The sequence below is a fragment of the Rana temporaria genome, chromosome 5 (assembly GCF_905171775.1).
Source record: "Rana temporaria chromosome 5, aRanTem1.1, whole genome shotgun sequence".
Classification (NCBI taxonomy): Eukaryota; Metazoa; Chordata; class Amphibia; order Anura; family Ranidae; genus Rana; species Rana temporaria.
Window position 1 is genome coordinate 312,051,717 of NC_053493.1, and position 27,454 is coordinate 312,079,170.

The window sequence follows — 27,454 nt, forward strand, 5'->3', positions numbered from 1 at the left end:
ATGGCACACCTTTGGTGGGACTGCTTGAAAATTAAAGCTTACTGGAAAAAAATCTTGGCCCTGATAAAGGTAATAACAAAAAAAGAAGTGGAAGATAACCCATGGGTAGTTCTCTTTCATGGGGGGGAGATTCCAGAGAAGGAGTATAAGGGTTCACTGATCCCTCATTTGTTGAACGCCGCGAAACGATTGATTCCCCTTAAATGGAGAGACGCGAAAAGTCCGCAAGTGTGGGAGTGGATCGACTCCGTAGAGGACACTTATAGGAGAGAGAAATTAAAATACGGGAGTTATAAACACAAGGTAGGGGAAAAGGATATATGGGTACCCTGGTTGGAATTTAAAAAGTCCTGGAGGTTCGCAGAAAACCTGAGAGAGGAATAGTAACGCATTTTTCAATTAAGGGAATGAATTCTTATAGTGGAGTCGTGGGATGGTCAAGGGCGGGGGTGGGTAGGGGGGGGGAGGGGGGATTTAGTTGGGGAGGGGGGTGATGGGGGGATGGGTATGTCTTTGTCACGCAGATAAAACCTAAAAAAGATTTACCATCATTTACTGTCCAGAAGTTAAATTAAGGAGTCTAATTCAATTTTTTTTCTAGTAGTAGTTTACTGATGTTTCATGCTTTAAAATTATGCGCGCTCATGGAATGGCGCCAGACTATGGTACTTAAAAATCCCCATAAGCAACATTTTAAGCATTTCTACAGGTTACCAGTTTAGATTTACAGAGGAGGTCTAGTGCTGGAATTATTGCTCTCGCTCCGACATTTGCGGCGATACCTTACATGTGTGGTGCGAACAACATTTGCCTATGTGGGCGTGACCTATGTACGCATTCACCACTGAGACGGGGGCTCTTAACAATTTCTTTTCCATTTTTACACTCTTTGAAAAAAAAATGTTGATCACTTATATTGCTATTGCAAGCAATGTAAACATATCTTGCAATATTAATACAGCATGGCAGGTCCTCTTTATGGAGAGATTTGCAGTCTAAAAGATCTTAAATCTCTCCTCTACCCTTAAAAGCCAAAGATAAGAAAAAAAAATGATATTTTTCTTTAACCACTTTAGCCCCGCAAGATTTGCCCCTTAATGACCAGGCCATTTTTTGCGATATAGAACTGTGTCGTTTTAACTGATGATTGTGCGATGTTGTACAAAAACTAAATTGGCATCCTTTTTTTCCCACAAACAGCACTTTCTTTTGGTGGTATTTGATCACCTCTGCGATTTATTTATTTTGCTCTATAAAAAAAAAAAAAGAGCGACAATTTTGAAAAAAAAGCAATGTTTTACTTTTTGCTATAATAAATATCCCCCAATTCTTAAAAAAATAAAAATTTCTTGCTCAGTTTAGGCCGATATGTATTCTACATATTTTTGGTAAAAAAATTGCAATCAGCGTTAATTGATTGGTTTGCACAAAAGTAATAGCGTCTACAAAATAGGGGCTAGATTAATGGCATTTTTATTATTATTATTATTATTTTTTTACTAGTAATAGGGGTGATCTGCGATTTTTATCGGGACTGCAACATTGCAGCAGACAGATCGGACACTGATTACTGTATAAATGTCACTGGCAGGGAAGGTGTTAACACTAGGGGGCGATCAAGGGGTTAATTGTGTGTTCCCTAGGTGTGTTCTAACTGTGAGATGACTGGAAGAGAAATCTCCTTTCCCCTGACAGAACCAGAATTTGTGCGTTTACACACACAAATCCCTGTGCTTGCTCTGTCACAAGCCCGCCAGGCACACGCATCGGCTCTGGGGATACGCTGCTGGTGCGCGCGCCTGCTACAGCATCTTATAGAGCCGACATACAGCTACGATCAGGGGAGCCATCCTGCCACAGTTATACTGGTCAGGAAGCAGTTTTAAAAAAAGGCCCTGTTTACATGTGGTGGGAAACAGAAGTGATGTCATGATGTTGCTCCAGTCCTCACAGGGCATTGAGATAAGCGGAGGCCATCTTTCCTTTGCTCATCTATGTACCCAGCCGCCATCAGCACCGGATCATTTTTCAGGCTTTCAAATTCACAAGTTAAGCCCAAAAATCACTGGACAGTGGCGAGGGGAGCGTCCCCTTCCACCACTTCTAAAAGTGACCCAGCAGTGAATCGGCCGTTTTGGCCACTGATGATGATGGTATAAATATATAATTTTTGTAGCATTAACATTAGCCGAGCCTGATCTATTAACCAGTCTGTGACTTTATGACTAGAAAAAAAACACTCTTTGTTAACAAAACAAATCAAAGGTGAAAAAATGTTGTTCAGGACATGGGGTGGAAAAGATGGGGAGGGGGAAAATAATCTTAGTAAAAAAGGGGTGCATACAGTATATACAGAGATGGTAGGGTACATGTGGAGGGATGGATGGATAGGGCTGTGGTCAGGCCTTCTAAAATAAAATAAAAAAACAATTTGGCAAACAACTGTTACATATTGGGGAGATGCATAAACCAGGGGTACCAGATAGCTGTGCATTTCTCCATCTTATCTGATATCCTAGCCTCTATTTTTTCATGTAATATAATCTGTGTGATTCTCAACCTTGTTTTAGCTCCAGTAAGGGGATTTCCAAGCTTTAGTGATCATCTGAGCTGCAGCAGTAAAAGGCTGGGTGGTTTAACACATACTGTAGAAGAGTGAACTTTGATCTACAAGCAGTGGCGGTGCGTCCATAAGGGTGCACGGGCGCCGCCCCCTCTCTCCAGTCACCCCCTCTATGACCAATGAATAGAATAATGCATAACATGAATAATAGGCGTCAAAAAAGGTGACCTGCAAGCGCCATGGTTGGCTGGCGCTCGCAGTTCACACAGGTGTGTTAGAAAAGCAAATTAATATTTGCTTTCCTAGCACTGAACCGCCTCTCCACCAATCAGGTGTTAGGGTCTGTTATCCATCACCTGATTGGCTGAAACGACAGGTGTCGCTATTGGACATCTATCAGGAGGAGGAGACGCAAGAAAGACCGCGCTCGTCACTGTCACCCACTGCCCCACCGAGACAGGGTAAGTGCCAGGCAGATGGCCAGCGGGCAGGAGGGTCACACTGGCAGCATTTGATGGGCACAGTGGCAGCATTTGATGGGCACAGTGGCTGCATCTGATGGCACAGCGGCTGCACATGATGGGCACAGTGGCTGCATTTGATTGGCACAGTTGCTGCGTTTGATGGGCACAGTGGCTGCGTTTGATGGGCACAGTGAGGCTGCAATTGATGTGTTTTTTTTTTCAGAATTTTTCAGTTTGTTTGTGCCCCCCAAAAAATTTTGGGCACCAGCCACCACTGTCTACAAGAGATCACTTGGCCCACAAGCTTGGTAAGAAGCTAAAATATATCAGTTCAGAATACTTGGGCCACTAGGCAAGCACCATTCTCTTCTCTATTTAAAGCAAACAAAAATTGAATTTAGATAAGCTTAACTTGATTGGTTAGGTCAAGTTTGATTAGGTTTAGGTTACAGTAAATCTGTCATGGGAGAAATACAGAAGCTGACACTGCTGACCGTCTTTCTGGTTTACAGACCTTGAATTAAAAGGGGGGGGGGTTGTACAAACTTCAGACATGCATTCTTATGCTGGGTCAGTGACTAGAAAGTAAGGTAGTCTTTGGATTAACATACCAGATTTCCATCTATAATTTTTATTAGCTGAGATAGATGAGCTCAACAATGACATTCAGCATATTTAATCTAGGCAGGTTTCATGCTGAATTACCTATTAAAAATAAGTTAATTTGGAGGTGTATGGAAATGGCTAGAATTAGGTGTTAGGATCTTCAGATGCTCCGAGGAAGAGGGCTCGTCCCTTGAAACGCGTCAGCATACTCGTCTGCTTAAGGACTTAGTCATGGTGACACATTTCTCCATTCTATCTTCTCTACAACTTGGGGTCATTGTGTACATCATTTATCTGTGATAAATTTGTGAGAACCCATTTGGCATTTTCTTGTTATAATCAACTTTAATCTGGTAAAGCACTAGGCCTCTGTGCTTTCTTATTTTTATATTGTTGCTAGAAAGATTCCCCTATCTGAAGAGGACAGCCAAGGTGATGCTTATATATTAATGCCAAGATTATCATGATGCTTTCTCTGTATGATGCAATGCCCGGCTTTATTGGTACCATAGCACTAAGCTGTAATTTTTCTGGAAAAACTGTCCCATAGCCTAGGGTGGCATGATACTCCCTTGCTCAGCCCCCCCTTCTTTCTCCAAGCCAACAGACTGAATGTAGACTGTCCACTGCTTGGGAAGCTGCATTGACAAAGCAGGAGTCAGCAGCATTCTAAACTGAAAGTGATGGGGAAAGCATTTCAACAAATACTTTACTGGGGAATAAAGGTTCAAGGTTTTAAAACCTTAATGCATTCTATGCATTAAGGTAAAATATCTTCTAGGTGCAGCTCCCCCCCCAGCCCCCCTTATACTTACCTGAGCCTCATCTCGATCCAGCGATGTGCATGACAACAGGAGCTCTCCCAGGTCCCTCTCTTCTCATTGGCCCACACAGCAGCGGGAGCTTTTGGCTCCTACTGCTGTCAATCACAGCCAGTGCAATGAGGAGAAAGCGGGGGGGGGGCAGGGCCGAGCCGCACTCTGTGTGTGAATGGACACACAGAGCATGGCTCTGGAGCAAGTCTGCCCTAGTGCCCCTATAGCTTGCCATTGGGGGCACTCGGCAGGGGAGAGGAGCCAGGACAGCCAACAGGGGACCCAAAAAGAAGATCGGGGTTGCTCTGTTCAAAATCCTTGCACAGAGCAGGTAAGTATAACATGTTTGTTTTTTAATTATTTTCTTTAGAATCACTTTTTTATTGAACAAACATGGCAGATTGGAAAATAATTGGGCCATGGTTGCAATATTGTTTACTACGATTATCCTTCCACCTAAGATCATATATACTTTACAAAGTGCACAATTCTACATACATAGTGTATGTATATTTACAATGTTTACATTCTAATATAAGACTGGGAAAAAAAATAAAACTATTACCAGTTGCCAATTATTTTGCTTCATTTTAGGCACAAGTTGATGTTCCTAATCTTATATTTATTGGTTACTTCTTTCAAGTTGGATGTAACTCTGTAAAACCAACAATAAAACCTATTGAAAGTAAACTAAGGCATACTGATAATATGTAAATCAGTGGAAAGGATCGTTATCTGTGGATTGGGAGGATTGCCAGCAGGGTTCATTTTCAAAACTTTGCTCATCTCTGCCACTGAGTCTGAAATTGTATGTACAACAGAACACATTACTTGTCTTATGCACTAATGCAAGCCATGTCTTATATGCAGTAGCTTAATCTGACATAATGTGACAGGCAGTTGACACAGTGTCATTAATCCTATAGCTTGTCTTTTGAGTTTTCTTATTCAAGTGCATAGTTTTGAACCTTTTTTCACTGAACTGCAATTTCCACACTTTTGTCCATTTTGCCACTTCAGCAAATTCACTACCCATTTGTTAACTCCATACTTACTTCAGGCCTTGGATGTCAACCTAAAAGCAGTTTCTCCTGTCAGCCACACAAATGAGTCCTTCTATACCATGTAATTCATTCATCAATTAAAATATAAACCTTGTAAGATATTCTACTAAAACTGTTCTTTCCTACCTGGAAAATGTAGTAACATAAAATTATTCAAATGACTATTAGCTCTACCAGTATATATATTTTTTACAAAATTACATTGTACAAACAGGGAAAACTACATAAAACAAGGAGAAAAACACACCACAAAGAAAATAAATATGTAATATGTGGTTCCCTTATCCTATTATCGAAATGATACCCAGAAATAATCATACATGTCTATATCTTTCACCCTTTCCAATTAAAAAAATCAAAGCTTTGTTTGCCCTCTTATTAACTGCCAGGCTTTAGCCCCAGTGCACACGTATGCAAATTCTATGCGGATCAGATGCGATCCAAAAAGCAAAGATTCACATGTCATGTAAAAAAGCATTATTTCCAATGAAGGCTGTTCACATATATGCGGTGCGAATTTGATCCAGTTCAAAAAAGGGCCCTGTTTGAGTTTAGCGCGGAGCGGTGGGAATTTCATCTCTACAGACTTCTATGGGACCGGAAAGAATTTGCAGTCCAGTGTTCACATTGCTCCAATTATTTATTTATTTTTGCCTTGGTTTTATAGCAAATAAAATGCCAGAAGTTACCACTGCCCTCACAAATTCACATGGAAACCACACATGCTTAGCAGAATTTGCATTGCGATGTAAAAAAAATATCACAATTACAGCGTACCACTTTAAATTCACACCCAATTTTCACTGCATCAGTGTAAACTGGGGCTCAAACTGGCACAGAAGTTTCTCCCTGATTTATGTGTACAGTATTTTCATTTTGATTCATGCAGTAAGAATGACCCCCTTTCTCTTTGGAAAACAAAATGACACCTAACTGTGTAGAACTACAGACCAGAGGCAGCTGTTTAATTAGGCAAACTAGGCAGTCGCCTAAGGCCTTGCACTTACAGGGGCCTCCTGGCTGCCTAATTTGCCTGACGGAGGAAGGGAGAGCCCAGCATTGGGAAGAATGATGGCACTGCCTGCGGATGTGCGGGACCAATCTCCTCATGCAAGGACTCTGCACTAAAAATGTTATACTTTTTTCCCATTATGGGCGTTAGTGGGGCCTCATGTCTAAGTTTTTCCTAAGGCCTCACAAAGCCTAGAGCCACCTCTGCTACAGACTGGACAGTCTAGAACAAAAGAGAAAATGGGATGCCTATACAATGTTAGCTATGTATTTGTCCTCATAGAAGATGAAAGTAAGACCTAACAGTTTAAAGACAATCTCAGGTATGATATAAAATCTAACAATTTTCCAGCTGTTAAAAGATTTCAAAATCCAATAACAATATATTGCAGTATATCAGTCCATAGGTGTGGTAACTGTTTTAGATTTAGTTGTTCAGGTTAAAGTGGTTGTAAACCCTTTACAACCACTTTTTGCTACAGGTAAGCCTATAATAATGTTAACTTGTAGCTACCCCGGATATCTCCTAAAACAGTTTAGGAGATATCCCCTGAATCTGCATGTGCCGACATTATCGGCACATGCACATTGAAGCAATGACATGTACGTGAGTGTGGCGTTACCGACGGTTCCCACGCGCATGCCCCACGATACCCAGAAGTAACTCCAGGAGCGATGTCGCCGGCCGAAGCGTTGTACGAGGACCACTGCGGGGGCTTTGATCTAAGGTAACTAATTCATAATGAGCTATGGTAATATTTACAACCACTTTAAGCACAATTTCATTTTCAGCAAGTACAGAAAAGACCTGTTGACCGTTCAAACACTTCCACAGCACACAATTGCTGCAACAAAGCATATGCATAACAACGTAGCCGGCACAATTTTTTTTTTTAGCACTCTGGTGCATTGGTTACTTAGATTGGGCAGGTCAACAAAACACTCATCAGAGGGAATGCAGATCATATTGTGAACTGTGACAATTGTGAGGCAATCGCATAACCATAAGCCCCGGCCTGCATCCCGGAATTCTAAACCCCTTACAGGGCATGCGAGCGCCAGGGTTAAGGGGTTAAATAAATGATTACCTTGGAGTGCTTTTTTAAAAACAGAGTTTTTGTATTTTGTAATGCTAAACTCCAGACAAGCAAATACATACATACACTAAAGAAGTTGTGTTAACTGGTAACAGATATGTAATTTTCACCAGTTCAGAAATATACACAGCTCTGCTATATAGAGCAGCCCTATTTGGGCAGTTTTCTCTGTTCCAGTTAAGTAACACTTAAGCCGCGTACACACGATCAGTCCATCCGATGAGAGCCGTCTGATGGACCATTGTCATCGGTTAACCGATGAAGCTGACTGATGGTCCGTCGCGCCCACACACCAAGGGTTAAAAAAACGATCGTGTCAGAACGCGGACACGTAAACCACGTACGACGGCACTATAAAGGGGAAGGCCAAAACCTTTGGCACCACCCTTAGGGCTGCTTTTGCTGATTCCGTGTTACCGCGTGTTAGTAAAAGTTTGGTTAGAGCCGATTCACGCTTTTCAGTCTCCGTGCTTTGCAGATCGTTTTTTCGGGTTCAGTTAGTGCTTGTGGTTTTGTATCTGTTTTTCAGGTCGTATGTGTTTTGCAGTGCGTTTCTGTCCGCTCGATTTCTGTTTTTCAGTTCGTTCTTTACAGGCCTTGCTGTACTTGGTTGCTTTCTGTTTTAAGTGTTCTTCCATCATACAAGTGATACAGAAGGTCTATATTAAGGTAAGTTGTCTCCTTTCACATCGCAATCTATATATGTCTTAAATGTATGCTAATGTCTTGTATTTCTTGCATCCTTCCCTAATTACCATGATTGTAATATGCTCTGAATGTCCCCTTTGTCCCCATGCATGTTGTAAGCTTTGAATGGTCCTTTTTTTTTGCCTACATGCATATTTCCCTTCACTAACCTCTGCAGCATGCTATCCTAGGCCCAAACACACCTAGCCTAGTCTGTTTCCAACTTTTTTTTGTCTGCTCCATTGTAGTTCTGCCCCCCCTTAAAATGTGTCCTAATGTATATTTTCTCAGTCCTTTTTGGCAGAGTGCTAGAGGGTTTATTTTTCTGGATACAAACTCAGCTAGAAATCCCCCCCCTGAAATGTTTAATGGCCCATCAGAAGGGTGAGTAGTCTGATAAGTGGGCCTATTTTTGTTCTGGCATGAAATACTCACTCCACTAATAAATGATATACTGATGTTGGACAATGATGTATTTTGTATTGTGATTGCAATGTTTATGTGCCAAAGTACTAATTTTTTGTTTTGTTTGACTCCACAGTTTCCTTGCATGCCACAGGAATGGCAGACTGTGGCTTCCCAATTGGCCCAGCGGTAAGACTTCTCTAACTGCGGAGAGGCAATACATTGAAAACACGTCAGCATAGTGCCGCCACCCCGTTCGGGGTCATACTATTTCAACTACAAAGGTTTTCATAGTATTGTGTTGATGGTGGTGGTGTCGGCACAGTATGAGTTTTTGTATGTGGACATGGGGTCTTTGCGCAGATGGAGTTTGCCCAATGTCTCCAGACTGGTGGCCTGGCCCTGCCAGGGGATGAAGAAAATGTGGGCAATGTGTTTTTTGTCACAGATGAAGCTTTCGGGCTTGGACTACACCTCATGAGGCCGTTTCCCCAGAGGACTCTCACCCCAGAGAGGAGTGTTTTTAATTACCAGCTGGCCAGAGCCCGGAGGGTTGTCGAGAATGCCTTCGGGATAATGGCCAGACGATTTCGCCTGTTTCAGACAGCCATCCACATGGCGGACTATAAACTGAACACTGTCATTTTACCTGCTGCATTTTTCCTAATTTTTGGCACAGGCATTCAGAGACATACCTTTCAAACATTGGGCCTGAGGCCAGACAATTATCTGAAAACCTAACTGGCCTGGACACTGGCCATACTGGCTTTGCCCCCCGAACTGCTCGAGAGTCCCGTGATATATACGTGGAGTACTTCACTGGTAGGGGGGCCATTGCTATGCCAGACCATATTTCTTAAAAAAAAAAAAGGACCGAGTGTCTGAAGGTTATTAGGGAGGCAGCTTCCATCATAAGGGCCCCCTTAACCCTGTTAAGGACTACCTTGCTGACCAGCTGCAAAAATTGGAGGAGCGACAATGGGCCCTGGCAGAGGATATTTTAGCCTGAGAATATGATGTGATTCAGTGTCAAATATCGCAATGTAAAAATCCTGTGAGATATAACAAATTCATCCTATTATAACAATAATGTTCAAAGGGCAACAAATGACTGATTGGTCACTTATATGCAGACCTGGATACCAGAGCTAACTTTCAACATGATAAGCAATACAATCAAAAACATCAGGAATGCTTACAAGAAGCGTTTTATACAGGTCCATGCTTCTCGGAGGTCAGGAGCAGCAGCAGATGAAGTACAGGAGCCCAAGCTGTGGTGCTATAAACACCTAATTTTTCTGGACGATCAGATCGAGGCCAGAGAATCACACTTGACAGTCTTCCTTATACCCTTCCCTCCACCATTCCTTCCACTGATCCCCCCCACCCCTTCAGAGGGTGCCGCAGAGCTGGCTGAGATTGAGAAGCCAGATCTGAACATCTTCAGTCAGGTATAGTAGTTTACAACATATTTCTTGGCCTCAAATTATTGATGGTTTAATGAGATGTTTTATGAACCAAATTGAAAGCTTGAAAACCCAAACAAAAGTCGTGTGCAGAAAATATAGTGACAGGGATGACAACTGCAGGGGTCAGAATGAGAGTCTGTTCAATTTACCCAACAAAAATAATAATGCCAGTCCCTTTTTTTATACACAGGAAGAGATCAGCCAAGAGGAGGAAGGGGTAAGTGGGGTCAGCAGGTGCCCAGGCCCAGTGGCAGCACTGAATCACAGGTGCCTCCCCTCCAGTTAACCCTGTTGAGGGCTACAGCTCCTACCTTGCTGACCAGCTGCAAAATATGGAGGAGCGCCTGGCAGAGGATCTTTTTGCATCTGTGATACAGAGGGGAAGAAGGGGCCTGCTGACTGAGACCACACAACTCAGTGACCAGGCCCAGTCTCCTCCTCCTCCTGCTGCCACATTCTCACCACCTGCAAGGGGCCGTGGAAGGAAGGCTGCAAGGAAGACCAGAAAGTGAATCCGTGACTTCAAGCTGATATGCCAGAACACGGAGGTTGTTGTTGTAGTACCACAGCTTGGGGTTATGTATGACATCTGCTGCTGCTTCAGATTTCTGGGATTTGGGGAGCACATTGTGACCCCAATTAGAGGTTATTGATTTTGATGTTTATCATGGTGGAATGAGCCTTTGGGCTCCAAAGTCTACATAGATTTGGCTGAGTGCTCAATTGTTGCCCTTCATGTTTAATTGTTTGAACCAGAATAAATGGAGATTTAATTTAAGTTGAATACTTGTCTATTGTGTTTTTCTGGTGAATAGCCATCAAACATTTCCGAAATACAATGTGTAATTAACAAAGGACACAACCCCCTTGAGGGGGGGGGGGGGATTTGTGATAACTTGAGAAAAAAAATGTCTCCAAAAAAAATGAATTTAACAAAAAAAGTGGAGTACAACAAATTATTTTGGAGATCTGGCTTTATTTAAAAAAAAAGAAATATTCATGAGATCACAAGCAAAAAAAAAGAAGTCAGTATGGGAGAACTCTGTCTAAATACCATCAGCAAAACAACGTCTTTATTCTAGCAATAGAACGAAGAAAAAAATGCGCTGCAAGAAACGGGGCACTAATTTGAAAAATATAGAATGTGCCATCTCCAAAATGAATGCAAGTTTTACCAGAACGAGCGCTCCCATCCCCTAATTTAGTCTGAGCATGCGTTGATTTTTAACCGATGGTTCGTGCCTACTAACGATCGGTTTTGACCTATTGGTTAGGAATCCATCGGTTAAAATTTAAAGCAAGTTGGCATTTTTTTAAACCAATGTTAAATAACCTATGGGGCCCACACATGATCGGTTTTGACCAATGATAATGGTCAATCAGACCGTTGTCCTCTGTTTAACCTATCGTGTGTACGAGGCCTAACAGTTCTTGACACTCTCTCAGCCTGTGAAAAGAGAGAAGCAGCAGACTAATAAGCTCTCTCAGCATATTCCTAGTTATCCCATGATGACTATAGAAAAAAAGATTGGGTTCTTGTTCTGCTTCTTTTTTTCCCAGTCTGAACTCTGCCATGCAGGACAGCAAGAGGCTGATACCATGTCAAATTTGGATACTTAAGCTGGCCATAGATGGGTTGTTTTTTCTCTATCAAAAGAGGGCTAATCAAAAAAAAAACTGACTTCCTCATTCACACAAGTGGGTTGGAAGGAGGAATCCTCGCTGCTGTGCTATTGTTTTTGGACAGCAGAAACTTCTCTGCTGATAGAATACACTGGTCAGCGCTGCAGCCGTTGATCAAATGAATACTTTCCAACATCTGTTCTACAAAAATAATCTGTTCGATAAAAGTCTGGGTGTGGTGGTAGATCGTGGACCAAAGAATCCTGAGGAGCTTGTCAGGGGTTTCTGATAAAACTCAGATTTTCCACCAAAAAAGAAAAGCGAGGGAGGCAGGAGAGCCCTTATAGTGTAGTAGATTAATTCAAAAACAAGAATGCAGTGCTTCCACAATAAAAGGAAAGAATTTCAAAATAGACTTACAACTGTTGAGGCTGTGGTCACCTAGCTAGGGGGGGGACACGCGGCCTTCCTAGTGAGCGGTTGTAGAAAACTTGTCTCTGCCACCTGATGTGGTTGTTTAAAGGATAGTCAGGAGTTCTCTAAGTATAAAATCCAATTACTTTATTACACTGAATAAAATGTGTTTCATCACTTGGGTATCTAGTATCAGCTTCAGCTTGTAGTGAGCTCCAATATTCTTGATTGGCCACTAGGTGGAATTTAGAGTTTGAGGGAATGAGGTAATCTAGGTGGATAACATGTAGCTCAACCACATCGGGTACATCAGACTCTCTGACTCTGCGCTGAGTCTTTCTACATCAACTGTTAGATCAACTTCTGTCAAACAGGAAAAGCCATCAATGGATCAAATTTCATTCCATTTATGGCCAGCTTTATGGCAAAAAAACAAAGCAATTAATGATGTATTGATACTGTAGTGATAAATGCAGAGCAGTGCCAACTTGTGTATTTTACATTTTCCTGGAGATCAGTTTTTTTGTGACCATAAAGTAAAAGCCGCTTAAAAAAAAAATTGTAAACACAAACATAGTATAATATGAAGGCATTACCCTCTGAGAACAATACCTCTGATCTCTGAGCATGAAATTCTGTTAATGATGTAGTGATACTGTAGTGATAAATGCAGAGCAGTGCTAACTTGTGTATTTTACATCTTCCTGGAGATAAAAATTTTTGTGATCATAAAGTAAAAGCCACTTAAAAAAAAAATTGTAAACACAAACATAGTATAATATGAAGGCATTACCCTCTGAGAACAATACCTTTGATTTCTGAGCATGGAATTCTGTTAACTTCCTGATTTCTGATTCTAACTTAGCAACCGGCCGTTCAATCTCTTCCACCATCTTCCTCAATTCATCTTTGAGTTTCTTGTTTTCTTTTTCTTTCTGCTGTCTGTCAGCTATAAGCGTATTTATTCTTGCCTGGTAGAAGTATACAAATTTTAAAAAAGCCAAAAGCTAAAATAAGCAGCAAACTTTTTTGTAGAGTAAAATTCCTTATAATAGGGGATACATGTGCGAGGCTTACTCAAAAAGACAGTGCAAAACTGTACTGATATCCAAAGTGCAAAATCTACAGCTGCTGGTATACAGCAGTCAGATCAGGAAAAGATGAATGCTGATTGGCTGCTATGATTTGGGAAACTTTTCATATTCCTCATTGCTTCATTGAATAAGCCAATGAAAAATAACTACCGGTAGATGCCATATTAGTAAATATAGTTTAGTGTTCTATGGTTTGCCAAACCCAGATATAATGCTTTACCTGCGTATTCTGAGTGATTCTGACTTCCTCAATAATTTGCTTCCTCAAGGAATCAACCAAGTTCTTCAAAAGGAAAAAAAAGACAATATGAGAAGAAAGTAACATGTTCACTTTATGGAATAAAGACATCTTCAAAACTCAAGGAACATATAAAAATATGTTTTGGTATTATATGAAAAGGTATACAATTACAGTAAATTCAAAGTAAACTTGGTCTACATTTTTGTTCCAGGTCATTTACTGAAAGTAGGCCAAAGGATTAGCTGGCCTGAGTCCTATTGGCTGGACTATTGGCTGGCCTGAGTCCCCATGTCACTTCCGGTCGTACGACGGTGCGTTGTGTTCCACGCTGGAACGCACGCCGCTATCAAGCAGCTTTCACGGTTCCTGGATCTCCTGTGGTTCCCCAAAGGCTCCCAAGTGTTTGGATTTCCATCTCCTACGGTCCCATGGTATGAGACAAGCCAGAAGAACCCTTGCAGCTGCAGATGACACGCTGTGACACCGGACCAGCCATTTGCCCTATCCTGCCTGTATTATCTCTTCTTTTGTGAGTAACCAATTTACTGTTACAACATTACTTTTAATTAAATCCTGACTTACTGCACTTAGTTTGGCGCATTTCCTTCTTGTTTGTATATATCTTTCAGAGTTCGCTTCTGCTTCAGGATTTTGCTGCCACTAGTGTTATTGGACTTTTATTGAACTTTTATTAGACTTTTATCGGACTATTATTGGATGACCATTCATTCATTTTAATATTCCCTTTCCGTTTGTTTTTTTCCTGTTACTGACATGGACCTTATGATATGTTAAATTTCATTTATTGCTGATTGTGCTCTTTAAATCATGCGCCATCTATCTATATTTATTACATAGAGGAGGGCTGGATTTTTGGAGATCCTCTTTTTTTAAATGAGGCTTCCTAAGTCTGATCATTCCACACCACCCCTCCTCCCAGTTCCCCCATACACACTGGGCCAAGAGTGGGAGCCAGGCTGCATGCCTGTATAAGGATTTGGTACAGTTTTTTTTTTATTTATGCAATTTTTGTGTGCCTGGGGTCCCCCTCAAAATGCATACCAGACCTTTATCAAGGGTAAGAGTCTAGTATGAATTTTTGGGAAAGGGGGGTTCGTAAAAAAAAATTCTAGGGGTCCCCTTTAAAGTCCTTAGCAGACCTATGTGGCCTGATGTGGTTCAGGATGGGGGCAGGGTTGCACACTTTCTGCTTCATCCTTTCCTTGCCACCCAGGCATGCATGGATAAGGGTCTGTTAAAATGTTTTAAGAGAAACCCCAGGCAAAAAAAGGGCAGGCGGTCTGTACCCAACATCTATACCAATTTCTCATTTATAGCCAGCAAAAAGGGGCAGCAAGCATAACCCCCTCCCATCTACCATAACAGGCCACATGCCCTCAACACTGGAAGAGTACTTTGGCACATTCTCCCCATGTCGATGGGAACAAGGGCCTCATCCTCACAGCCCGGCAGTGATACCACACCTAAATGAATGACTTTCTGGCTGCAGCAGCTGGAAATTCAGGTGGGCAGGCATACTGGGCAACATTCGGCAACTTAGTTTGCCCATTTGGCGAACCCTGAAGAATCTAGGTTTGGGTCGAACTCATGGTTGACCAAAATCTAAAGCTCATCCATAATAGCAACCAATCTTTTTTTAATTGAAAGCAATTGGATAAAAAAATATTTAGATTAGTTGTTATTGATTTATGTACATACTACAGGACTCTTTATCTTATTTTAAAGCATATCTAAACTAAAAAAAAATTATATGTTGCAGCTTGCCAGTCCTTAAATGTGATGGCTACATTAGCTTCCCCCACCCACCACAGCATACAAAGTAGACTTTGCCATCCAATATATCAGGCAAAGTGGATTCTCCCATCGATCCCAGCAGTCAAAGTGAACTCCCTATCCAATTCAATATACAAAGTGGGATTCACCATCCACTCTTTGCAGGTAGAAGGGAACACCAACTTTTGCTGGGAACAAACATAAACATTACTATATACTTTTGTACTGTCTTTGTAGTGCAAGTAAATGTTGAGATGTAAAAAAATGCAAAAAAAATATGTAAAAAGTTATATACCAAATTAACTAAGAAGCTCAAAAGTTGTACCAATCACTGCCTAGCTGTCTACGTATATATTTTACCTTTTTTCTTTTCACCTGGATCGGTACTTCAATGTTACCACCCGTGTATTAGTAGTGTGCATACCAAAAACATATAAATCAACTGCTAAAATGAAGAGAGAAAAGTAAACTTGCCAATTAATAACCAGAAGGGGTTAAGTGAAGGAAATCATCAGGCCTATATATTCTAATTCTAGCCACAATAAAGAAACTGAATGTTGTGGGCATCTTGCAAGTTTTTTTTTCTACTTTACTCAAAAGTGTTTTTTTTTGTGAACAGTTACTTTTGTGTAAGCTTCTAACAGTGTGCATTAGAAGGTGCAGCAAAATATAACAAAATAAAATTCAGCTTAAGCCTAGGTTCACACTAATGAGGCGCGGGAAACTCTGGAATCCATGTGCGTTTATCGCACTGCAATTAAATCGCACTGCCTTTGCCATACGCAGCGGGTGTCATCTTAATGACACCCCAAATGCAGTGCATTGGATGCCAGCACTGGATTGCATGGTACAAAAATACCATCCCATCCGGTTGCACTACGGTTCCAAAGCGGTGCATGTTTGGTGCAATTCGGTGCGACTTGAGCACATTCTAAATGAATTGCATGTGAACTGAACAGAAATGCAGTGCGGTTCCTGTGCAATTCACATGCTGTCCATAGTGTGAACCAAGCCTAAATGAATGCTGTGTGCATAACTGACTGACCTCCCAGATAGTGAACAAAATTCAATGCAACGTCACAAATTTTAGTATGTCAATGCATAAATGCCCATTTAAATTTGTGCGTTAATAAATGCCAAAAAAGGTTTAAATAAAACGAATTATTAGTAACTATTGCTTTTGTCAGTTGATGTAAATAATGTAGAGTTTGAAAAAATACTAAGATCTAAAAACCTATTTAATGACAGGCTCTGTACCTGTGAAGCAATCCTACAACTTATAAATGTTGTTCCATCGTTTAAATCCGTGTGATGGTACTGAGGCTTGCTGCTGCCAAGTGTTAAAGGATACTGCCATCTTGTGATCATTTTCAATAACACAAATCATTTTTCAAAACCAGCTTTAAAAAAAACACCTTTAAAATTCTAATGAATCTAGAATATTTCATGAATCTATTACACATTAATCAGTACAGAAGTCTTCTAGGCTAGATCGGGAACTATCAATTTTTCATATACAGTTAAGTATAATACATTTGAAGGGTGGCAAAACTGGGAAATGGTTTCTGTAAAAAGCACCTTGAGACGTCTTTCCTCTTTAGATGACTTGTCCTCCAGCTCTGCCAGTTTGGATTTGGATGCTGAGTGGGTGACGGACACTTTAGAGAGTTCTTTGGAAACTTTGGTAGTCTGTTCTTCATTTTTCATGCAGCTCTTCTGCATTCGCTTAATATCTGTCTTAAGTTTATTTCTAGTCTTATAGCTAGTTCAAAAAAAGAGAAAAAGAATAGAGGAAGCTCTACTTAAAGAAGATATTTTTACAGCAGCTTGGACCGTTGTAACTAAGTATTTACCATACCTGTGGGATCTCTCTAGAAGCTGGAAATCACTCTAGTAAACACAGAGGGACAGATTCTCAGAAGAGTTACGACGGTGTATCTCAGGAACCACCGTTGTATCTCTGTTTCTGAGCCCGGGTATCTATGCGAGTGATTCCTAGAATCATTTTCGCATAGATACGGCCAAGATCCGACGGGTGTAAGTCACTTACACCGTCGGATCTTAGATGTAATGCCGCTAGGTGGCGTTTACGTTCAGTTCTCATTTGACTATGCAAATGAGCCTGATACGCCGATTCCCGAACGAATTTGCGTCGCTTACTAGTCACTTACGTCGTTTCCGTAAGCGTAAGGTTACCCCTGCTATATGAGGGGTAACCTTACGCCAGTCCGCGGTATGCCATGTTAAGTATGGCGTCGGGTCTGCGTCGTCTTTTTCCGTCGGTTACGTCGTTTTCCTAAGTCGTTCTTGAATACGACTTTACGTCAATGACGCTCACGTCGGCGTCATTGACGTTTTCCGTCGTGAGCTGGAGCATGCGCACTGGGCTATTTTTCAGCCCGGCGCATGCGCAGTTCAATCGGCACGGGGGCGCGCTTAATTTGAATACAAGCAGCCCCCTTTGAATTACGCGGCCATACGCCGGGCCAATTACACTACCCCGCCGCAAATTACGGAGCAAGTGCTTGGAGAATACGGCACTTGCTCCAGTAAGTTGCGGCGGCGTGGTGTAAATGGCTTACGCTACGCCGCCGCAGATTCTACGAGAATCTGGCCCAGATACTTCAGTTTATCTTCACTGGCTTCCAGGTCTGTGCCAAGTGGCTGCCTTCATCCATTGTGAACACAGGAGGTCAACCACTTGACACGGGGACCATTCAAGGAGACTGCTTTGTGTTCTATAAATAGATGCAAACTCTGATTAAACAAAATGGAGAGGTGGGGCTGTGACATCATTCCCTCCACCTTGTCCAATCAGAGAATGCTCTGCATTCATTGAAAAGATGCAAAAATATACTGAAACTATTTGCTAATCTTTCTGTATTGTTCTTACTCAGAATTACACCCTACATGCAATGATTCGAAGCCTACAATGAATAAAGAGATGTGAAACAGTGTTAATTTAGTTGAAAATGTTCATCATAGTTTTCGTCAGCTGCATGTTTTTAGTAACGAAAACTAAACAAAAATTAAATTCAAATGAAGTCAAGTGATAAAAATTATGATTAAAAATTAATTCCAATTTTTGTCAGTGAACGAAAATGAGAGGGAGGGACGTTAACCCACCTAAACCTTGGCTTTCCTCATAGCTCTGCCCATCTTTTAAATCCCAAGCACCCTGACTCTATCAGCAAGCTGTATTGACGATAGGAAAAAAGGAATGTGCTGTCCTCACAGGGTGGTACTGTGGACAACACAGATAAAATATGCCACGTCCTCATAATGATCAACAGCAATTTAAAAATGGAGAAGGAATGGACTTTATAGGCATAGATACATACATTTTTACATATAATCTTTATTATAGAAAAATATAAATGACACAAACAATTATAAAAACACATACACCATAAATTGTGAATTAAAAAAAAAATCACTGACCATCTAGTGGGCAGTGAGACTCAACTAATTTGTATTTATAACATCCCTAGGGCTGATAAGTACCCCAAAGGAACCACAACGACACAGATATCATCCTGAAAAGTTGATGGGGGTTGACAAAGTCAGCTCAGTATTGTTTGATATTGAATCGATTTATACTCTCTCGACTAGTTTTGCTCACCAAATATGCTTCTTCAAGAGCTGATCATGTAATAATAATAATAAAGGCAAAGAGTGGCAGTAGGATATCCCATCCAGCTGGATGCCAGGAAATCCCTTCTTCCTATATCTATGGCAATGTTATGCTGATTCCCATGCTGACAGGGTGTCACCTTTACATCCTTCTCTTTTGGGGCTACTTTGTACTATTGTGCATTTAATACAGAAATCTGTTCATGTCTATTTTCTAGTTCTCATGCCTTTCTGTATGGCAACCTAGGCTGGATTCACACTTGTGCGGTGCGAATTTCAGCTCTCTTATCTCTGCAGAGAGATAAGAGAACTGTTCAGCAGATCATCTCTGTTTTAGCTGCGAATTTGGAGACCTGGGAGAGGGGAAGAGGAGGGGGAAGTGTATTGAGGTGAATGAGAAAAATCCTGAAGAGAAATGAACACATCTGCGAATCAGATGCATGCCCAATTCCCATAGAAGATAATGGGCCTAAATTTGCACCTGAGCCGCACCGCAATGCCTAGAAAACGCATACGTTTTTTAGGCAATGCGCAGTGCGAATGCATAGCACATATGTAAACCAGCCTCATTGAAATCAATGTATTTTATAATGTTATGCGAATTGGATGCGGCTTAAGCCGCAACCAATTAGCATAGGTGTGAACCGGGACACACGGTCGTTTTTTGGCATGAAAAAAAATGTCATTTTTCAGCATGTCCAAAAAACAACGTTTTTCCAACATCATCATTAAAAACGATGTTGCCCACACACATCGTTTTTGAAAAATGATGAACAAAGCGCGGTGACGTACAACACGTACGACGGCACTCTGAAGGGGAAGTTCTATTCGCCTTTGGGCTGCTTTTAGCTGATTCCGTGTTAGTAAAAGACGATTTGCGCTTTTTTGTCTGTTACAGCGTGATAAATGTGCTTACTCCATTATGAATGGTAGTTTTACCAGAACGAGCGCTCCCGTCTCATAACTCGCTTCTGGGCATGCGCGGGTTTAAAACAACGTTTTAGCCCACACACGATCATTTTTTACAACCCGAAAAACTACATTTTAAAAAACGACATTAAAAAATGCAGCATGTTCTTTTTTTTTTTTTCAGAAGCCGAAAAACGATGTGAAGCCCACACACGATGATTTTAAATGACGTTTTTAAAAATTTAATTTTTTTTTCATGCCGCAAAACGACCGTGTGTACGCGGCATTAGACTTATCATTCGATTATTGAAAGCGGCAACACACTGACTGTGTTGATGTGGTTTCGAGTGATTTCCTTTCCTGTAACCCTTCGTCTATGGCTGGCTTTAGTGAAGGTAATTGCTTATTTGGACCAGCTTTCTCCAGAAAATACACCAGCTCACAAAGCAAACAATCCAGCTCATCATTCCAGACTGTTGGTCAAAACGTGTATAAACCAGTTAGAAGCAGTTACAATGTAGTGAATTTGTGACTATCGCCTTGAGGCGATTTAGTTCGCCTTTGTAGCGCTATACAAGTTACTTACTCACTCACTATACTATGAAAACTATATCATGGTGAAATTTCTTAACCATTTATGAACTAATTCTCTGTAAAACAAAATAGGCCACCCAATGGCCTGAGCTATGCCATATTGCATTCAGTCATGGACACACTAATGTGTCAACAATGGATGCAAAAAAGTTCATCCAGATGTAAGAACACTAAACCCCAGAGAAACACAATGGAAATATATAAGAACATTTATGCAAGGCCTAGAGAGATTTTAGGAAGAATCCTTTTAGCAGAGCAAAACTATTTACACTAGCAACAAGCGAAAAAAGATGGAATATGATAGCAAATATAAGGCCACTTTACCTGTTTGAGATCTTTATTGACAGGTCTTCATTTTCAAGAGTGAGGGTCTTATTTTCATATTCTAAATCCCTTAATGCATGCAGCTTATTATGAAGCAGTTGTTCCAAATGTGATAACTGAGACTGAATCTCAGACTCCTTTAACAGAAATAAGGTGTTAATAGCAGCTTTCCATGAAACATCTAATTAATAACCTAATTATGTATGATTCTTCCAGACATTTATCCCTCGGTTCACAATGCTGCGACCTGGAAGTTGCCTGGCTTGCGATGCGACTTTGCCAGGCGATTTGCTGGTGACTTGATGCAACTTGAGTACTACTTTGATGCGACTTGATGAGACTGTGAGCAATGGAGGGTCTACACTACAGGGAATTTCCAGGTTATCTTCCTGCAATGTTGTATCCAAATCACATCAATATAGATAAGGATCTGACTTGGAGGCGACTTCCATTAAAGCCTATGGGAACAAGTTGGATAAAAGTCGCCTTGAAGACGTACAGGAACCTTTTCTAAAGTCGAGGCAACTTCAGTAGTACTAATTAAGACATCTCTTATTGACTGACATGGGATTTCACATGTCCCGCGAGGTCTCACAAATCAGATTCAAAGTCGTGGCAATATCCTAAAGAGGGCTCTAGCCAGTTTGAGTTTTGTTGTTTTGTATAAAGTAGGGAAGGATTACAACTTTTTTTTAGTTTTGGATAGAACAGAGAGGGATTAGAATACCTGTCAGTTTTTATTTCTGTCTGTGTCCCCATTAGGTAGATTCACTATTTATTCTGTGTATCGTTATTATTGAAAGTGAAAGTAAAATAAATCCCCAAATTGTGGGTTGTCCCCAGAAAAGTAATAGAGAGGAAATCTTTCAATGCGGACACTAGCTCTGGTGACCCAAGGAATTCCCTTAATTTGCAAGGTTTTCCTCTCACTTCCTGTTTGGCTAGGGGAACAGCAAGTGAAGGGAAATCTCCACAATGGTACATACATGACGAAAAAAAAATCTGATAAGGTTTATAATCTTCCGATGCTCTATCCAAAATGAAAAGAAAAAAGTTTTGCCTATAGTTCTATTTTAACCACTTAGCAATCACCCCCCGTAGATTTACTGCGGCAGTCGGTTGCTCTGTGCCAGATCATGTACCTGGTACGTGATCTGATAGTTTCGAGTTTCGGGGGCACACGCGCGCTGCTGGTGACCCGCTCCTGCTGTGATTGGACACAGTGAGAGCCAATCAGCGTGTCGGGCAGATGCAATATCCTCTGGGACCCGCCGTTCGTTCAGGAGAAAAGCCGAACGATGGTATCCCTATGTAAACAAGGCAGATCACCATTCTGTGAGAGGGGAATGTTTTGATCATAAGCAGGAACATGGATCTTTACATTCCCCCAGCCAAAGCACATCCCCCCACAGTTAGCAATCACTCCTAGAGAACACATTTTACCCTTTGATCGCCCCTGATGTTAACCAAACCCTGCCAGTGTCATTAGTACAGCAACAGTGTATATTTTTTTAGCACTGATCACTGTATTAGTGTCACTGGTCCCCAAAAAGTGTCAAAAGCGTCATTTAGGTGTCCGATTTGTCCGTCACAATATCGCAGGCCTGCTATAAGTCGCTGATTGCTACCATTACTAGTAAAATAGAAAAATAAATAAAAATATCCCAAAGTTTGTAGACGCTGTAACTTGCGCAAACCACTCAATATACACGTATTGGGATTTTTTTTTGTAAAAATATGTAGCTGAATACATATTGGCCTAAATTGATGAAGAAATTCGATTTTTTTATTGGGAATGTTTCATAGCAGAAAGTAAAAAAATCATTTTTTTTTCAAAATATACGTTTTTTTCTATATAGCGCAGAAAATAAAAACCGCAGAGTTAATCAAATACCACCAAAAGAGCACTCTATTTGTGGGGAAAAAAAAGGACATACATTTTTTTTGGGGGGGTACAGCATCGCACGCCCATGCAATTGTCAATTAAAGCGATTCGGTACTGTATCGCAAAAAATTGCCTGGTCACAAAGGGGGGTTAAGTTTGTATTGCTGTCATGGCCCCACAGGTGAGATACCCCTTATTGTATTGTGCTATATCTGTCCTAGTTACAGTCAGAATGATAAGGATATATATTAAAGAATATATCTTTTATTGGTCTATTTGCTATATAAAATTGCACGATTCATCATTATTAATAAATAAACTCTATCATATTTCATTACCTTCTCCTTTGCTTCCTGTGAAAGCCTGTCATATACATTTGTTAGCTGTTTATTTTTCTTTTCTTGATCATCAAGTTCATATTTTAAGTCAGTTACCTGAGAGAAAAAAAAAAAGAAGATAAATACTACAGATTACATATGATGCAACATATATAAACAACAGTACCAATTAGTTATGGTACAAGATTATCATTATGCTTTTTTCCAAGTTGTAAAACAAATATACAATTGTTTACTAATTATGCATATACAGTGTTAGATTGTTGATACTTATTTATATATTTTTTTTGTATATTTTAACTATATCAGCACCTACCCAGAATGTCCTGAGGAAGCATTTAATGTTTCGAAATGCGTTGACAAGCTAGCATGGATGAAATCATGGACCTAACCCACTCATACACATATATCATATTTCTGTGTGAATTACGGAATTTTCTGTGTGAATTATGGACTTATGTCTACCATGCCTCCACGCTTTGCGCTATTGGGCATCTGTTGACCTTGTCAACTAAAGGGTGCTGTCTGTTTTTTGTATGTTTTTTTTAATAATTTTGTAGAAAAGATAAATTTTAGAATGTACTGCCTCAAGTTATGCCCACAAAGTCTGCAATTTTTGAGAGAATTTTTTTTACTTTTTTCAACCTTTTGACTGAATGCAAGATAATGTGCCCTCCATTCTTTAATAATCAAAGTACAGATAAGAACCACAGACTATGCTACAATCAGACAGACAATTGCGACATACAGGTTTTTCAAGGCATCAAAAAGACCACAAATGGGAAAACTAGCACATTTTATTTAAAATTACATAAAAATAATTTTCATAAAACCACAAGGCTGATAAAACACACACCCAAAATTAGTAAATAATACCCAGGGTGTCAGAACCACCTAATAATAAACGTCACAAAATTATTATACAACCAGGTAAGCTTTCTGTCAGGAGAGTATAGTAGACCAGTACTGTGTGACTGCACAGAGGAGACCCACAATGTATGCGGTGAAGTTAAAAGGTGTTTATTAACAAATAAATGAAGACAACCAGTGCGTAACAAAATAGCATATACAATCAGGGGAAATACCGTATTCATAAACAAAGCCAGGCCGAGGTCATACACAGGGGAAGTCAGCAGATGGGTGAGGATGGGAACACAGCGGATCAGGGAGCGGATGGATGGACAGGCTGCGGGGCAAGAATCCAAGAGGGAACAGGAATCAGGACACAGGGAGGACAAGTCCAGGCAGGGATCAAGGATAAGGATCAGGATCAGGTCCAGAAATCAGGGTCAAATACAAGCTCAGGTCCAGGAGGTATGACGATACCAGGGCGAGGAGTGATTACACACGCCGGGTATTTATAGAGGCGTGCTGATTGCATTCAGGTCACACCTGAACGCAGGAAGGGCTGTGTGCTCCACACTGCTAAGAACGCCCCGCTGGTGGACGCCAGTACTGCAGCCCAAGGATAACATAGCAGTAACACCAGCAGGGGGAACCTTCCCTGACAGTACCCCCCCCCCAAAGGAGCGGCCTCTGGACGCTCCAATTAGATGTTGCTGGGGAAAGTCCGTGGTGTCAAGCTGGGCAGCAGATAAAGTCACATCAGGTTGGGCCGGATGAAAGTCCATGACTTTTAACAGGGCAAAACGCAGCTCAAGCTGGGCAGCGGGTACAGAAATCTTAAGTTGGGCAAAAAGTACATCAAGCTGGGATGCAGATAGGGGCAAATCAAGCTGGGCAGCAGACTCCGGGTCGTCGAGCTGGGCAGCAGGCTCCGGGTCGTCGAGCTGGGCAGCAGGCTCCGGGTCGTCGAGCTGGGCAGCAGGCTCCGGGTCGTCGAGCTGGGCAGCAGGCTCCGGGTCGTCGAGCTGGGCAGCAGGCTCCGGGTCGTCGAGCTGGGCAGCAGGCTCCGGGACGTCGAGCTGGGCAGCAGGCTCCGGGACGTCGAGCTGGGCAGCAGGCTCCGGGACGTCGAGCTGGGCAGCAGGCTCCGGGTCGTCGAGCTGGGCAGCAGGCTCCGGGTCGTCGAGCTGGGCAGCAGGCTCCGGGTCGTCGAGCTGGGCAGCAGGCTCCGGGTCGTCGAGCTGGGCAGCAAACTCCGGGTCGTCGAGCTGGGCAGCAAACTCCGGGTCGTCGAGCTGGGCAGCAAGCTCCGGGTCGTCGAGCTGGGCAGCAAGCTCTGGGTCGTCGAGCTGGGCAGCAGGCTCCGGGTCGTCGAGCTGGGCAGCAAGCTCCGGGACGTCGAGCTGGGCAGCAGGCAGGGACACCTCAGACTGGGCAGCGGATGGCACTGAAACAGGCAGGGCAGATGGCGCTGAAACAGGCAGGGCAGATGGCACTGAAACAGCAACTTCAGGCTGGCAAACTGGCACAGCAACTTCAGGCTGGCAAACTGGCACAGCAACTTCAGGCTGGCAAACTGGCACAGCAACTTCAGGCTGGCAAACTGGCACAGCAACTTCAGGCTGGCAAACTGGCACAGCAACTTCAGGCTGGCAAACTGGCACAGGAACTTCAGGTTGGCAAACTGGCACAGGAACTTCAGGCTGGCATACAGGATCAGGCTGGCAAACTGGCCGCATAGCAGGTAGAGGTTTGGCAGAATCAGGTTCAGCTGGCATGCAAGCAGACTGGAGCAGGTTGGTTGGTGTGGAGACAGGTTGGGTTACTGGCAGGATCATCTTGGTTGGGAAAAACTTTCGTTTTTTCTTGGGCTTAGCCACAGAAGCTCTGTAGGTAAGGGGTGCAGCGGACTGGAAAGGAGGATTGGGATATGGCAGAGTAGAGGGAACAGTAGCTGGAGGAAGTTTTTGTGGGTTAGTAGGCGGCTGAGAAGAGACAGGTGGGTTGTATACAGGATAGGTACAGGGAGCAGAGACTGGATATTGGTATCTGGTGGGAAGCAGTGTATACTGAGCTTCAACTGGGGTTGCCATTGGTGATGGACAGATGGATCTTTGGGAAGGTGAGTGGTTAATGGCAGGGCTGGAAACAGGTGGATTTGCTGGAATCAGGAGATCTGACCAGGCCTGCAGCACAGGCTGAACAAAAGCAGATTCACACACACCTTGTCTAATCAGAGACTGCACTGAACTAATGCACTCAGACAACTTCTGCTGGGAACAAGAGGAATAATGTTCATCAAAAGAAACTGGATCATCCTCTAATAACCATATCAAGGATTCAACTTGGTCACGACTGAAGGGAGGAGAGAAATCATCACTACCATCTGGAATGAACGACAGGGCCGGTTTAACACATAACTGGATTAATGCCTGAACATCATCATAAGACATATAACCATGATCCACCATGGAATGGGCTGATCGGATGGTTTCCATCAGCTGGTCACTTGTCCATCCCTCAAAAACCTGGCGACAATACTCCTCATCCTCCTCTGCCAGCAGAGAAAAGTAAGTGATTTCATTGAAATCCATCTTCAAAAAACGCACCGCAACAGGATGGTTCCTCAATGCAGGCACGTCTGGTCAGGGATGGCCCTGGTATACTGTCAGGAGAGTATAGTAGACCAGTACTGTGTGACTGCACAGAGGAGACCCACAATGTATGCGGTGAAGTTAAAAGGTGTTTATTAACAAATAAATGAAGACAACCAGTGCGTAACAAAATAGCATATACAATCAGGGGAAATACCGTATTCATAAACAAAGCCAGGCCGAGGTCATACACAGGGGAAGTCAGCAGATGGGTGAGGATGGGAACACAGCGGATCAGGGAGCGGATGGATGGACAGGCTGCGGGGCAAGAATCCAAGAGGGAACAGGAATCAGGACACAGGGAGGACAAGTCCAGGCAGGGATCAAGGATAAGGATCAGGATCAGGTCCAGAAATCAGGGTCAAATACAAGCTCAGGTCCAGGAGGTATGACGATACCAGGGCGAGGAGTGATTACACACGCCGGGTATTTATAGAGGCGTGCTGATTGCATTCAGGTCACACCTGAACGCAGGAAGGGCTGTGTGCTCCACACTGCTAAGAACGCCCCGCTGGTGGACGCCAGTACTGCAGCCCAAGGATAACATAGCAGTAACACCAGCAGGGGGAACCTTCCCTGACACTTTCACTTGTGGATTCTAATTAGACATGTGCGGTTTGTTTTATTCCCAATTGAAATTCTGACAAATTGTTAGTTATTCTGAAATTCAGATGTATCCAAATTTACGAATTACAAAAGTAGCGAATTTAAATGAATCCAAAATAAAAAAACAGAAGAAATTCAAATTCCAATCAAGTTGAAAAATGAATTTGAAAACAAGAGTAGAATAAAATAGAAAATAAAATAAAGGAATAGGATAGAAAACAATAGAATAGACTAAAACAGAACACAATAGAATATTAAAAAAAAATAATAATAAAAATAAAAATAAAAAAATAATAGAATAGAAAATAAAAATAATAG

At 41.9% G+C, this 27,454-nt stretch overlaps 1 protein-coding gene across 1 annotated transcript in view; it reads right to left on the bottom strand.

The window, feature by feature from the left end:
• CCDC178 (coiled-coil domain containing 178) overlaps positions 1-27,454 on the bottom strand; it is a 384,864-nt gene that overhangs the window by 271,545 nt on the left and 85,865 nt on the right. Inside the window, exons 10-14 of the mRNA XM_040354128.1 lie at positions 23,031-23,126; positions 20,808-20,944; positions 16,926-17,109; positions 13,533-13,595; positions 13,028-13,189 (exon numbers count right to left, since the gene is read on the bottom strand). Coding sequence (XP_040210062.1) covers positions 13,028-13,189; positions 13,533-13,595; positions 16,926-17,109; positions 20,808-20,944; positions 23,031-23,126 — 642 coding nt within the window. The remainder of the gene's footprint in view (positions 1-13,027; positions 13,190-13,532; positions 13,596-16,925; positions 17,110-20,807; positions 20,945-23,030; positions 23,127-27,454) is intronic.